The sequence below is a fragment of the Halichoerus grypus genome, chromosome 4, assembly GCF_964656455.1.
Source record: "Halichoerus grypus chromosome 4, mHalGry1.hap1.1, whole genome shotgun sequence".
Lineage (NCBI taxonomy): Eukaryota > Metazoa > Chordata > Mammalia > Carnivora > Phocidae > Halichoerus > Halichoerus grypus.
Genome location: NC_135715.1, coordinates 132,672,322 through 132,686,464, shown reverse-complemented (window position 1 = coordinate 132,686,464; position 14,143 = coordinate 132,672,322). Strand labels below are relative to the sequence as shown.

Here is a 14,143-nt window from a genome sequence, read left to right as displayed (position 1 = left end):
TCAGCAGGGAGCCTGCTTCTCCCTCTGCCTGCCGCTCCCCGCCCTGCTTGTGCAGTCTCGCTGACAAATAAATAAATAAAAATCTTAAAAACAAACAAACCAACAAAAAAAAACTTCCAGGGAATGTAATACTAGATAATACTGATGAGGTAAGCAAGGACTAGATTTTATAAGGTCTCATAGGCCATGGTAACAATTTTGGACTTATCCTATAATCGATGGCAAAGGAATGACATTTTCATTCTTAAATGACCATTCTGGGGGCACCTGGGTGGCTCAGTTGTTAAGCGTCTGCCTTCGCCTCAGGTCATGATCCCAGGGTCCTGGGATCGAGTCCCACGTCAGGCTCCTTGCTTGGCAGGAAGCCTGCTTCTCCCTCACCCACTCCCCCTGCTTGTGTTCCCTCTCTCGCTGTTTGTGTCTTAAATCTTAAAAAAAAATCTTTAAAAAAAAAAGACCATTCTGGATGCTGTTTAGAGAAAGAATTCTATCAGTGATTCTCAAATTGCTGTCTAGGGATCCCAAGACTCAGGGGATCTGTGAAGGCAAAACTATTTTCATTATATCATATTATTTGCCTTTTTCATTTTCAAAACAGTGGAGTTTTTCAGACTACATGATGTTTTAGTATCTTTGCTTTCATAGCTAATGGAATGTGTGCTTATATATTCTTGTATTTTAAATAGTTCTTGGTTTTAATTTCTAAAACTATAAATATCGATGGATATAACCCATATCACAAAAGCTCCTTTGGATCTTCAATAATTTTTAAAAGTGTAAAGAGAAGGGCACCTGGGTGGCTCAGGGATCGAGCCATGCATCAGGCTCCCTGTTCGGCGGGAAGCCTGCTTATCCCTCTCCCACTCCCCCGCTTGTGTTCCCTCTCTTGCTGTGTCTCTCTCTGTCAAATAAATAAAATCTTTAAAAAAAAAAAAAAGTGTAAAGATTAGATTCTGGGGCACCTGGGTAGCTCAGTCAAGTGTCCAACTCTTGATTTCAGCTCAGGTCTTGATCTCAAGGTTGTGAGTTCAAGCCCCGCATTTAAAAAGAAAAAAAAAAGTGTAAAGAGAGTTCTAAGACAAAAAAGTTTGAGAACTGCCATGAGAACAGTTAGAAGGCCATTTACAGTTCAGAGAATATACAAAGGTAAACTGAATTAAGGTGATGGGAGTGAAGCTTGAGAAGTAGATGGATTTCAAAGTATTTACAAGGCTGAAATGAAGGGATTTGGTTTTGGTGTTGGGTAAGATATACAAGGTAGGGGGGCGCCTAGGTGGTTCAGCCGGTTGAGCGTCTGCCTTCGGCTCAGGTCATGATCCCGGGGTCCTGGGATCAAGCCCCACATGGGGCTTCCTGCTCCGCAGGGAGCCTGCTTCTCCCTCTCCCACTCTCCCCTGCTTGTGTTCCCTCTCTCGCTGTGTCTCTGTCAAATAAATAAATAAAATCTTAAAAAAAAAAAAAGATATACAAGGTAGGAAAGGAGAGAAATAAAATGATTCTTGGGCTTTAAGTAACTGCACAGGTGTTGGTGTCTATCAGTGAGAGCAGGAACCTAAAGGAGGTCTGAAGAGGAAGTGCTTATGCTCAACATTATATACACTGAGTGTGAGGTGTCTGTTAAGCAACTAGCTGGCTGTCAAATAAGTCTTGGCACCAGAAAAGCAAATGAGCATTTGATACTTATCAACACACAGGTAAGCCACTGAAGCTGTGGGAGTGATGAGACTGCCCAAGGACCATATGCAGAGTGAGAAGAGTTGGAACCCTGAGGTACTACTATATTAAAGGCCAGGTATAAGAGTGTGAACTAGCAGTGGACATTCAAAATAGACTGGCCAGAGACAGAAAGAAAATAGGACAGAAGCAAGTGGAAAGAGTATTACAAGGAGGGAGATTAAGTAAGACAAAGACTGAAAGGACCCACTGGATTTTATGACTTATAGCCAACCATATAGCAAGTGCTATTTTCAGCAGAATGGTAGAAGATGAACTGAAATGGTTTAGAAATGAGTAAGAAGTGAAGAAATAATATACCAAGTAGAGCCACATTTCTAAAAAGTTTTGAAGACTCAAGATATTCGGACGGGGAGAATCCAGGAAAGAGGATGAAATACAGGAACAGGGTTAATTTTTATTAATTTTTAACAAGATCAGAGATATAATGGTCAGGAAGTAACAAGGAGGCACAAGAAAGACACTGATCTCATTTTACACCATGCACATGTAAAATCTATTAACATCCATATATTTTCAGTTTGGAAGTATCAACACAAAGAAGTTACTATAAAAAGAGAACATGGGGCGCCTGGGTGGCTCAGTCGTTAAGCGTCTGCCTTCAGCTCAGGTCATGATCCCAGGGTCCTGGAATCGAGCCCCGCATCGGGCTCCCTGCTCTGCGGGAGGCCTGCTTCTCCCTCTCCCCCTCCCCCTGCTTGTGTTCCCTCTCTTGCTGTGTCTCTGTCAAATACATAAATAAAATCTTTAAAAAAATAAATAAAATAAAAAGAGAACATAATATCCATATCTACTCTAAATTTTAGTTACCTATAAAACAATATTTAAGAAACACTCAAATTATTTACGATAAATGCAATATTATTAAGATTTCTGGGAAAAGAATCACCTACCCTTGGTCCTCTTCCTTTAATTTTCCTGCCAGACCTAGTAACTAAAAGTCGCCTCTGGTATGAAGCAGGCTGGGAGTTAGGTGGATTACTAGAAGGAAGCAAAGGGAAAATTAAAATACACACACACACACACACACACACACACACACACACACGAATATTACTTGGTCATCAAAAAATGAAATCTTAACCATTTGCAACGATGTGGATGGAACTAGAGGGTATTATGCTAAGTGAAATAAGTCAGTCAGAGAAAGACAATTATATGATTTCACACAAATGTGCAAGTTAAACAAGACAGATGATCATAAGGGAAGAGAGGGAAGAATAAAATCAGACGAAATCAGAGAGGGAGACAAACCGTAAGAGACTCTTAACTACAGGAAACAAACAGGGTTGCTGGAGGGATGGGGTAACTGGGTGATGGGCATTAAGGAGGGCACCTGATGTAATTAGCACTGGGTATTGTATGCAACTGATGAATCACTAGACTCTACCTCTGAAACTAATAAAATATATGTTAATGAATTAAATTTAAATTAAAACAACTATAAAAATGGATCTGGAGAATACAGCTTTACTGATCTAAACTAATAAATTTAAATCTTATACATAATCAGTAGTTTTCAATGTTATCAATTCCTACTAGGTATCTGGAAAAGTATGGGAGCATTTTTCAACTGTCAATGACTAGACAGTGCTACTGGTACTTAGAACCATGAGTTAGGAACGCTAAAATCTTGTAATGCATGAGAATGAAGAACTATTCTGCCCCAAAATGCCAGCTGTGTGCTGAGAAACCCTGTTAAATAACCATTTTTAAGATGAAATTAACTTGACAGCATTAAGGAAAATCAACATAGAAGAGTTCATATAGCTCAGCATAGGTGGTATGCCACTAAGAAAATAATTTTAAAACTATCTTATTCCAGGGGTGCCTGGGTGGCTCAGTAGGGTTGAGCATCTGACTCTTGATTTCGGCTCAGGTCACGATCTTAGGGTCCTGGGATCAAGCCCTTGTCGAGCTCTGTGCTCTATGGGGAGTCCGCTTGAGATTCTCTCCCTCTGCCCCTCCCTCTGCTCACGCACACACTCTCTCTAAAATAAATAAAATCTTTAAAAAAGAAAAAAACAACCCCATCTTATTCCAAAGTAGCTTATAATCCTATAAGCAACTGTTCACTGTCAAAAGAACTATAGAAAAGAGTAATTAAGGATAATAAAGTAGACACAAGCTGGTGTGAATTAGCAAAACATTTACATCCTGGTTTATACCAAAAAGGGAAACTGTTTTCAAAAAATAATGAGTTAATATTTAATTAGCACAAACAATATCCATGTAAGTTATGTTTGAAAAGTTCATTCTAAAGTAGTTCAAACATTATCTCTGTAATATTTATTTCCTTAAAAATACCTTTCCTAGTACTTGAGGAAAAATTAACTCAATCCACTCCACTGAAATTACCCCAAGTTTCAAATAACTTTTTTTAAAATAAAACTAACATTTATTTTTATATTTTTACTGTATTGTGAAAGTATATGGGAGATACTCAGAATTTTATTACTTTTATGTTATTAACAATACATTTCTAATCATAAATAAGAAAATGACTTCAATCTTTTTTTCTATTTTTGGAGATAATTATTAAAATGATTTATAAAGAACCAATAGGCCAACTAATACTAATAATGTGAATTTACGCAGAAACATTTTCAAAGAACTTGAATATATCAATTTTCATTACCACAATACTATAAATTAGGCATGAAAACAGCATTTTTGCCCTATTAAATTGAAAAATAAAGGTTCTTACTTGCTTAGAAGTTTAATATATACAAATTACACAGTAAGACAGCTTGTTTTAAATGGAATTGGTCTGAAATGCCACAATGCTTCTTTTTGCAGTGCTTATTTTTCAAAAAAGTAACTTTTAACTCAAAATCTGTTTGAATTAAATCATTCTCTCTTTTTAGATGTATAGTTAACAAAAAGGAGCTTTGCTAACTTTATCCTATAAAAAAAGATTTCAATCTTGGGACAAGGTCACCAATTAAATCTTGTTTCAAGTACATAAAGACTTAAAAAAAAAGTTCTGTTTTAAAGAGTGTAGGGCACTCTACAAGACAGACACATTAACATACCACTCTCTCTCTCGCTCTCTTTCTCTGTTTTTCCTTTCTTTTTCATCAGCTTTAGGAGGACTTTTTCTCATTAGGAATCTATTTTCAGGTATAGGAGGGATCTCTTCTGGACGGACAGTAGACTGGGGTTGTGCTTCAAGATTTTCAGTCTCACTTTCACTAGATGCACTTAACAGAAAACATACAAAAAAAATTCCATTTCATTATTATGCACCTACCCCAAATTTCCAATTGTTGGTATTTCTTTCCTTTGTAAGATGTCACAACATATAAGCCATCCTGCCCACCCCCTCAAAGATGCAATAACATACAGAAAATCCTCCTTCATTCGTCTGACAAACCAGCTAACCAACCCAAAAGCAAAACCAATTGTTTCCATTATCACATTCTCAGAAAGTATTTTCCAATAAAATGGATCTAAAACATGGAACTCCACAGGCAATGTACTCTGATAAATTTAAAATACTTAAAAATGTAGGCAAAGAAATTAGTTGCTTTCAAGACAACAGGCATAAGACAAGTTTTAGTACATAGATCATTTCAGACAAAACAGAAAAGAAAGTAAATATACTGACAATATTTGCTTCTACCCTTGTGTTTTCATAGCAACAAAGGAAATAAAGGACAAAAAAAGCAAGAGAGACTGCTATAAAAAATAAGGAAAATAATAATTGGTTTCCTATAATTCTCATTAATCCTATATATTCCTCCTAAGAAACACAAACCTATAAAACCAAAAGCATCTTTTCACTGAGTTCAGACAAACAGAACTGAATGGCTTTGTTGAAAATGATATGAATGTACCTAAATTTAATCTACAGACTGTAGAATCAAAATGGTCTTATACTTAATGCTAGGAAATATTCCTCACTATTTTAATATTGCCATACAGATGATCCAAAATCCCAATAGATTTACTTATAAACTGAAGGGAATCAGAATATAAAGCTAGTATTATAAAAGAATTTAAAATTAAGACCTTTTCTTGCTTTTCTTTCGCTTCTTCTTTTCTTTCTTGTGTTTTCGGGAATTTTTCCTATGTTTCTTTTTTCTTTTTTTTGATTTCTCTTCAGAAGCACTTTCTGAATCAGAAGAATCAGAAGACGACTGAGAATCACTTGAGCTATCTGAGTCACTGGATGAGGAGGAAGATGATGATGACTTATGTCTTTTCTTTTCTTCCTTCTTAGCTTTAATAAGAAACAAAAATGGTTTTGGTCAGCACTTTTTAGATAAACTTTATAAGTGGAAATTTAGGTTTGCAGCAGATTCTCACTAAGTCCAGTATTTAACACTTAGCTCATCCAGCTATTTGAACTGAGGAGTACAGGAAAGGAGTCAAGACTTAGGATTAGAATCCAGATCCCTGGATTCATAGATCGAAGTTCTATCTATTACACCAAAGAATTTTGGAAAAGTAACAGGTTAAGTCTAAAACACTAAGTTGATTTTAGGAAACATTTAAATGACAGTTTCTAAAAAGCACAGAATTTTGAGTCCCAGATTCGAATCTTCTTGTGGTTTTCAACTTTTTCTATTATCAAGAATAGAGGTAGAACTGTAGGAGAGAAATAACACACATAAAAAATACTTTGCATAAATGTGGAAAATAAGAAACATGACTCCACTGGCATTGGCTTGTTTCAATGCCTGAGCATTCCTCTAATGATTAAGAAATTTAGCTTAGTTGAAGAGAATTACCACAGAGGGTAATCATTTGCCAATGGTTAATAACTATGCTACAAAACTATGCTACAAAAATAATTTCAAATTGAAATTTTATTTTGGATTAAGTAGGTAATAATTTTTAAAGGGATCCCAAAACTCAAATGCTTTAAGGACCAGGCAACAAATATAAATAAGTGAAATTAACCAGGTATGATACAACAGGAATTGGGGAAAGATAAGACAAACTGAATAGAGCCTGACTCATCTAAAGGTATTCTAATTCAAACTATGGTGGACTTAAAGTGAAATCAGGCCAAAGATGTGACAACACTGATATATGGTAAGTATAATAAACTGGAACACATCAAATAAATATATTAGAATTCATCAGTTCATAATGATATTGGTAAATAAAATATAAAGAAGTTACCTGCTTTTCCTTATACAAACTGTACCCACAGGCTAACCAAACAGTAAATGAAAGGAAGATGCTCTTTTATCAAAAGTATTCCAGGAATAAATGAAGCAGAAGTGAGGATTAGGATATCATCATTTTGCAGCTCATGATGAGGCACTGACACCAGAACTGCTGTAGAGCACAAGAACTACTTTTCGTATATGACACTTGCTCTCGTCAAATAAATAAATCCATCCATCCATCCATCCACCCATCCAAACTGCATCTGATCAACTTTCTAGACCTAACTACAAAGTCATATGAAATAGAGGCAAAGAAGAACACATTACATAACAAAGATGCAATCAGTATAATCTAATGTCTGTAATAATGGAAAACACTACAGGACAAATGACCTAGCTTGTTCAACAAATAAATCTCAAGGAAATAAAAGAGATGGTACCGGAAATCTATTTAAAACAAAATCAAAAAAATCTCACAAACCCAATGTCTGAACCTTACTTGGATTCAAATTAAAACATTAAAAAAATTACATTAATGAAACAATTAGAAATTTGAACACTGACAGGAATATTTAGGAATATACATGTGTGTACACGATTATGATATTAGTTTTCTTAAAAGAATCGTTTTTTAGACCAATAATGAAATATTTATCAATAAAATGTTATGCCTAGAATTTGCTTCAAAATAACAAGAAAGGGAGAACTGGCCAGGATATAGGTAAAATCATACTGGCCATGACTTAATTGTTGAAGCTGCGTAATGAACACTATTGTTTGGTTATACTACTTTGACCACTTCTGTATATGTTAGTATTTTCCATGATAAAAAAAAAAAAATCAGAGCACAAAGAAAATACATCTTTGGACTGACTGTTGGTTGATTACAGACCTTAATTGAAAGGGTTAACAGCTGGTTTATAGCCTTTCCTTTAGCCTCAGGAGCACCTGAGGATCTGGCAGTTGGCCAAATCATTCTTGAAACTCTTAGCTCAGAATTTATAGGAGTGTACTAATTAAAAAATAAATGACAATCTGGCTGAAGTTACTATGTACTTTACCCAGGACTTGCAGTTCACCACACCAAGATTGTTTTTCCAGTACCAGTAAGATGCTGCTGCACTGGAGAATGGGAATAAGGTATAAAAGGTGAAGGCAGGGGGGAGGAGGAAAAAAAAAAAAAGGTGAAGGGACCTGACGTAAAGGCTTCATCACACAGCCATGTTCCTCAGGATCATGAACATAACAAGAGTGAGATGCCTGGGACATACGCAAGCTCTGCCTAGAAATCATGAGATCTCTACTATGTTGTTGCTGTACAAACTACGCTGTTCCTGTCCTGAATCCTTTCTTAAAGGAAAATAAACTTAGTGCTGAGTAAAGTCTATTTTGTATTTTGTCTCATGAGTCCAACTGTTAATCTGAACCCAAGCCCACTGTTGTCGGTTGAGGCACAGAATGGGTATGTAAACATATACAAACTGAAACATCCACTTATATATACTACAAACCTGAGAGATGGGTGGATGGGTAGGAGGTAATCAAACTTAAACTGAAGGAATAAATTCATAATGAATAACTCTAAATATGAGATCACAAAATAGGCAAGCAAAATATTTCACATAAACACAGTAATGCTTTACTTGATTACCATGATTTACCAGATTAACAAAGCTTTATTTACCAGTTCCAACTTATATTTATTTTGCATTGAGATTCTTTCCCATGATAAATACACTGCAGTTCGCTTCTTTAACAAGCCTAATCTCCCCACCAAATGTATTAAATACATTTCAAATGACCATAATTTAGTTCACATATCACTTTTTAAAAAATATTTTATTTATTTGAGAGCAAGGGAGAGAGTGAGATAGAGACAGAGTTAGTTCTAATAGAATATATCCTGAGTCTCAAAATCTGTGTTAAACTAAATTTAAAAATATGATTTACGCACATTGTGAATCTGACTGAAACTTTACCCTTCTCAGATCAACAAATACAGATGACCACACCCTTGCAGTCAAAAATCCATGTGTAATTTTTGACTCCACAAAAACTTAACTGCTAATAGCCTACTGTTGACCAGAAACCTTACCAATAATTATAGTCAAGCAACACATATTTTTGTAGGTTTATATGGATTATATACTGTATTTTATTTTATTTTACCTTTTTAGAGAGAAGGAGAGGCGGAGAGAGAGAAGGGGGGGCAGAGGGGTGGAGGGAGGGAGAGGGGGAGGGAGAGAGAGAGAGAGAGAGAGAGCGAGCAACTGTAGCAGGCTCTACGCCGAGCATGGAGTCTATAGGTATGGGCCTCAATCTCTCAACCCTGAGATCATGACCTGAGCCAAAATCAAGAGTTGGATGCTTACTCAACTGAGCCACCAGGAACCCCTATATACTGTATTCTTAAAATAAGTGAGAGAAAAAATATTAAGAAAATCATAAGGACGAAAAATACATTTACAGTACTACACTGTTTTTATATATTTTAAAAAATCCATGTATAAGTAGACTTGTGCAGTTCAAACCCGTGTGCAAGGGTCAACTGTATGTTTAACTGAGTAATATATAGATAGTATATAGTACATATAATACTAAAGTAAATAGTTTATAGATAAGTCTGTAACATGAAGGCAGGATGTAGAGTATATGGGCAAGTTCCATAATAAACTTAAAAGATATGCACCTTCCCTCACAGAGTTTAGAATCTATTTGGAAAATAAGACCAACAAGTGTGCATTCAATAGCAAACAGCATCAGAAAATATACACTTTAGTAAATTTTCCAGAAACTGACTATAAATTGTATAAGGATTTAAAGTGAGTATGGTTAATAAACACAAAAGTAAAAAAAAATAAAAGAAACACAAAAGTAGAAAGGCTTTCAAGAAGTCAGTTCCACTGTTACACAACATATGTATTCCTCTAAATCACTATGCTGTGTATGAAAAATTACACAATAAAAACTACATGGCTTGTGGGAAAAATGGGAAAAGGGGTGCAAAACCCAAAAACTTCATCAATGACATAAAAAAAAGTACAGGAAACTAATAAAAATGGCAGCAGAGTTTTACACACATTAAATGGTTAATGCATAAATACAACAATAAATGTGGCACTTTACTTTGAAAAAAACCTAAGGTTCACCTGTGGCAATAAATATTAGGGGGCTATAACGTGTGAGTTACTGTAAAGTAGTGGAAGGGTGATCTAAAATCAGATGGAAGGTTTCAGCAGTAGATTGTGCTTGAGTGTGACTCATAACACAAGTAATTAACTGTGATAGTTTAGTTGATGTTTAAAGTGTGTGTAATGTGTAATTTTTGTGTATTCCTGTGAAGCTGTTACCCTGGGTGTAATTTTCTGCATTCACTTTATGTTTCTTCTAAACAAGATCATGTATAAACAAAGGTGAAAAAGGTATTACATTCAAATTGTTTTCTAATATACCAATTGAATAAAAAAGCATGTTTTCAAAACAAACACTATAGCAGAACTGACTATATTACATTAAGATTTCATAGGAGTAGGAATAGTGGGGATTAATATCTGTACTCACAAAATGCTAATAAGCACTGAACAAACAGTCCCTTTATAGGTGTAATTTAAGAACGAGTAGATGAGGGGCGCCTGGGTGCCTCAGTCGTTAAGCATCTGCCTTTGGCTCAGGTCATCATCCCAGGGTCCTGGGATCGAGCCCCGCATCGGGCTCCCTCCTCAGCGGGAAGCCTGCTTCTCCCTCTCCCCCTCCCCCTGCTAGTGTTCCCTCTCTTGCTGTGTCTCTGTCAAATGAATAAATAAAAGCTTAAAAAAAAAAAAAAAGAATGAGTAGATTATAACCAAGGAGGTAAAAGACCTGCACTCTGAAACTATAAAACATTGATGAAAGAAATTGAAGATGACACAAATGGAAAGATATTCCATACTCACGGTTTGGAAGAACAGATGTTAAAATGTCCATACTACCAAAACAATCTACAGATTTAATGCAAATCTTATTGAAATACCAAGAACATTTTTCACAGAACTGGAAAAACAATCCTAAAATCTGTATGGAACCACAAAAGATCCTAATAGTCAAAGCAATCTTGAAAAAGGACAAAACTGGGGCGCCTGGGTGGCTCAGTCGTTAAGCGTCTGCCTTCGGCTCGGGTCATGATCCCAGGGTCCTGGGATCGAGCCCCGCATCGGGCTCCCTGCTCGGCGGGAAGCCTGCTTCTCTCTCTCCCACTTACCCTGCTTGTGTTCCCTCTCTGGCTGTCTCTCCCTGTCAAATAAATAAATAAAAAAAAAAGAAAAAGAAAAAGGACAAAACTGAAAGTATCACAATCCCAAAATTTCAAGATACACTACAAAGCTGTAGTAATCAAAACAGTACAACCATGAGAGATGATGGACTCTGAAAAACAAACTGAGGGTTCTAGAGGGGAGGGGGGTGGGAGGATGGGTTAGCCTGGTGATGGGTATTGAGGAGGGCACATTCTGCATGGAGCACTGGGTGTTATGCACAAACAATGAATCATGGAACACTACATCTAAAACTAATGATGTAATGTATGGGGATTAACATAACAACAAAAAAATAAAAATAAAAAAAAATAAAAAAAATAAAAAACCAGTACAGTACTGGCCCCCAAAAAGACACAGAGATCAACAGAACAGAATAGACAGTTCAGAAATAAACCCATGATTATATGGTCAATTAACCTATAACAAAGGAGGCAAGAATATACAACAGGTAAAAGACAGTCTCTTCAACAAATGGCATTGGGAAAACTGGACAGCAACATGTAAAAGAATGAAACCAGACCACTTTCTAACACCATACACAAAAATAAACTCAAAATGGATTAAAGATCTAAATATGAGTTCTGAAACCATAAGAATCCTAGAAGAAAGCACAAGCAGTCATTTCTCTGACATTAGCTGCAGCATCTTTTTTCTAGGTATGTCTCCAGAGGCAAGGGAAACAAAAAAACTATTTAGACTACATCAAAATATAAAGGTAATATAAAGCTATTAATATAATAAACTATTCAGACTACATCAAAATATAAAGCTTCTGCACAGCAAAGGAAACAATCAACAAAACTAAAAGACAACTAACTGAATGGGAGAAGGTATTTGCAAATGACATATCCGATAAAGGGTTAGTTTCCAAAACATATGAAGAACTTATACAACTCAACACCAAAAACCCAAATAATCCAATTAAAATTGGGCAGAAGACATGAATAGACATTTCTCCAAAGAAGACATCCAGATGGCCAAGACAAATGAAAAGCTGCTCAACATCACTCATCATCAGGGAAATGCAAATTAAAACCACAATGAAGTATCACTTCGGACCTGTCACAACGACTAAAATCAAAAACACAAGAAACAAGTGTTGATGAGCATGTGGAGAAAAAAGAACCCTCATGTACTGTTGGTGAGAATGCAAACAGTTGCAGCCACTCTGGAAAACAGTACGGCGGTTCCTCAAAAAATTAAAAATAGCATTATCACATGATCCAGTAACTCCACTACTGGGTATTTACTGACAAAATACAAAAACACTAATTTGAAAAGAGATATACACCCCTGTTTATTGCAGCATTATTTAAAATAGTGAAATTATGGAAGCAGCCTAAGTGTCCACTGATAGATGAATGGACAAAAATGTGGCATATATACAATGGAGTATTACTCAGCCATAAAAAACAACGAAATCTTGTCATTTGCAACAACACAGATGGATCTATAGGGTATAATACTAAGTAAATAAGTCAGTCAGTGAAAGACAAATACCATGTAATTTCACTCTTGTGGAATTTAAGAAACAAAACAAACGAACTCTCTTTTAGAGAACAAACTGATGGTTATCAGAATTGGGGGGGCGGTTGGCGGGGGTGAAATAGGTGAAAAGGATTAAGAGTACACTTATCATGATGAGCACTGAGTAATGTATAGAATTGTTGAAGCATTATACTGTACATCTAAAACTAAGAGAATGTTGTATGTTAATTACACTGGATTAAATTAAATTAAATTACACTGGCAATTAAAATCAATCAAATGGCTAAAGGAATTTCTCCAAAGAGAAAGGAAATAATAGAAAGTGGCTTGGAATTTCAGAAAGAAAAAACAGGAATGGGTAAAAGATACGGGATAAAGGAACAATCAGTTCATATAACTATAAATGATTCTTAAATTAAAAGATGCTAGGGGCGCCTGGGTGCCTCAGTCGGTTGTGTCCCAACTCTTGGTTTCGGCTCATGTCATGATCCCAGGGTCCTGAGATGGAGCTTGGAGTCCGCTTGAAGATTCTCTCCCTCTGCCCCTTCCCCCATTTTCATGCTAAAAATAAATAAATCTTAAAAAAAAAAAAGATGCTAATATCAAACACCTTAGAGAAATGCCAATTAAAATCAGCTGAAAAAAAAATCCCACCTATTATTAGGCTGACAAAGATTAAAGAGTTTGACAATACATGGCTTTGCAAAGTATATAAGGGTAATTAATTTTGTGTTCAATGGCAGTGTCTATCAAAATTACAAATGCATGACCCTTATAATCTATTAATTCCATTTTTAGGAATTTATCCCCTGTAATCTATTAATTCCATTTTAGGAATTTGACCAAAATTCACATACATTTAGAATGATATACAAAACGTGGGAATGAAAACTGACGGGCAGAGACAGGAAGGAGACTTCATTGACTATCCTTTCTGGCCTCTAAATTTTAAAGCAAATGAATATATTAAATTTAAAAAAATTGTAGAGGGGCACCTGGGTGGCTCAGTCGTTAAGCATCTGCCTTTGGCTCAGGTCATGATCCCAGGGTCCTGGGATAGAGCCCCACGTCGGGCTCCCTGCTCAGCAGGGTGTCTGCTTCTCCCTCTCCCACTCCCCCTGCTTGTGTTCCCTCTCTCGCTGTGTCTCTTTGTGTCAAATAAATAAATAAAATCTTTACCAAAAAAAGAAAAAGAAAAACTGTAGATACTGGGGTGCCTGGGTGGCTCAGTTGGTTAAGCAGCTTCCTTCAGCTCAGGTCATGATCCTGGGGTCCTGGGATGGAGCCCCAAGTCAGGGTCCCTGCTTAGTGGGGAGTCTACTTCTCCCTCTCCCTCCACCCCTCTCCCCGCACTCATGCTCTCTCTCGCTCACTCTCTCAAATAAAATCTTAAAAAAATAATAAAAAGTTAAAAATTGTAGATATTTTAAAACTTCCAAGTATGATAATAATGGTTTCCATCCCGCAAAAAATCCTCCTATACTTGCCTAACCACTTACACACAAT

At 36.2% G+C, this 14,143-nt stretch overlaps 1 protein-coding gene across 8 annotated transcripts in view; it reads right to left on the bottom strand.

Moving 5' to 3' along the window:
- PPIG (peptidylprolyl isomerase G) overlaps nt 1-14,143 on the bottom strand; it is a 51,760-nt gene that overhangs the window by 6,996 nt on the left and 30,621 nt on the right. For all 8 annotated transcript variants that reach the window (XM_036071993.2, XM_078070960.1, XM_078070958.1 and 5 more), the window contains 3 exons: nt 5,749-5,959; nt 4,770-4,937; nt 2,628-2,715 (listed from right to left, as the gene is read on the bottom strand). In XM_036071993.2, the coding sequence (XP_035927886.2) occupies nt 2,628-2,715; nt 4,770-4,937; nt 5,749-5,959 (467 nt within the window). The remainder of the gene's footprint in view (nt 1-2,627; nt 2,716-4,769; nt 4,938-5,748; nt 5,960-14,143) is intronic.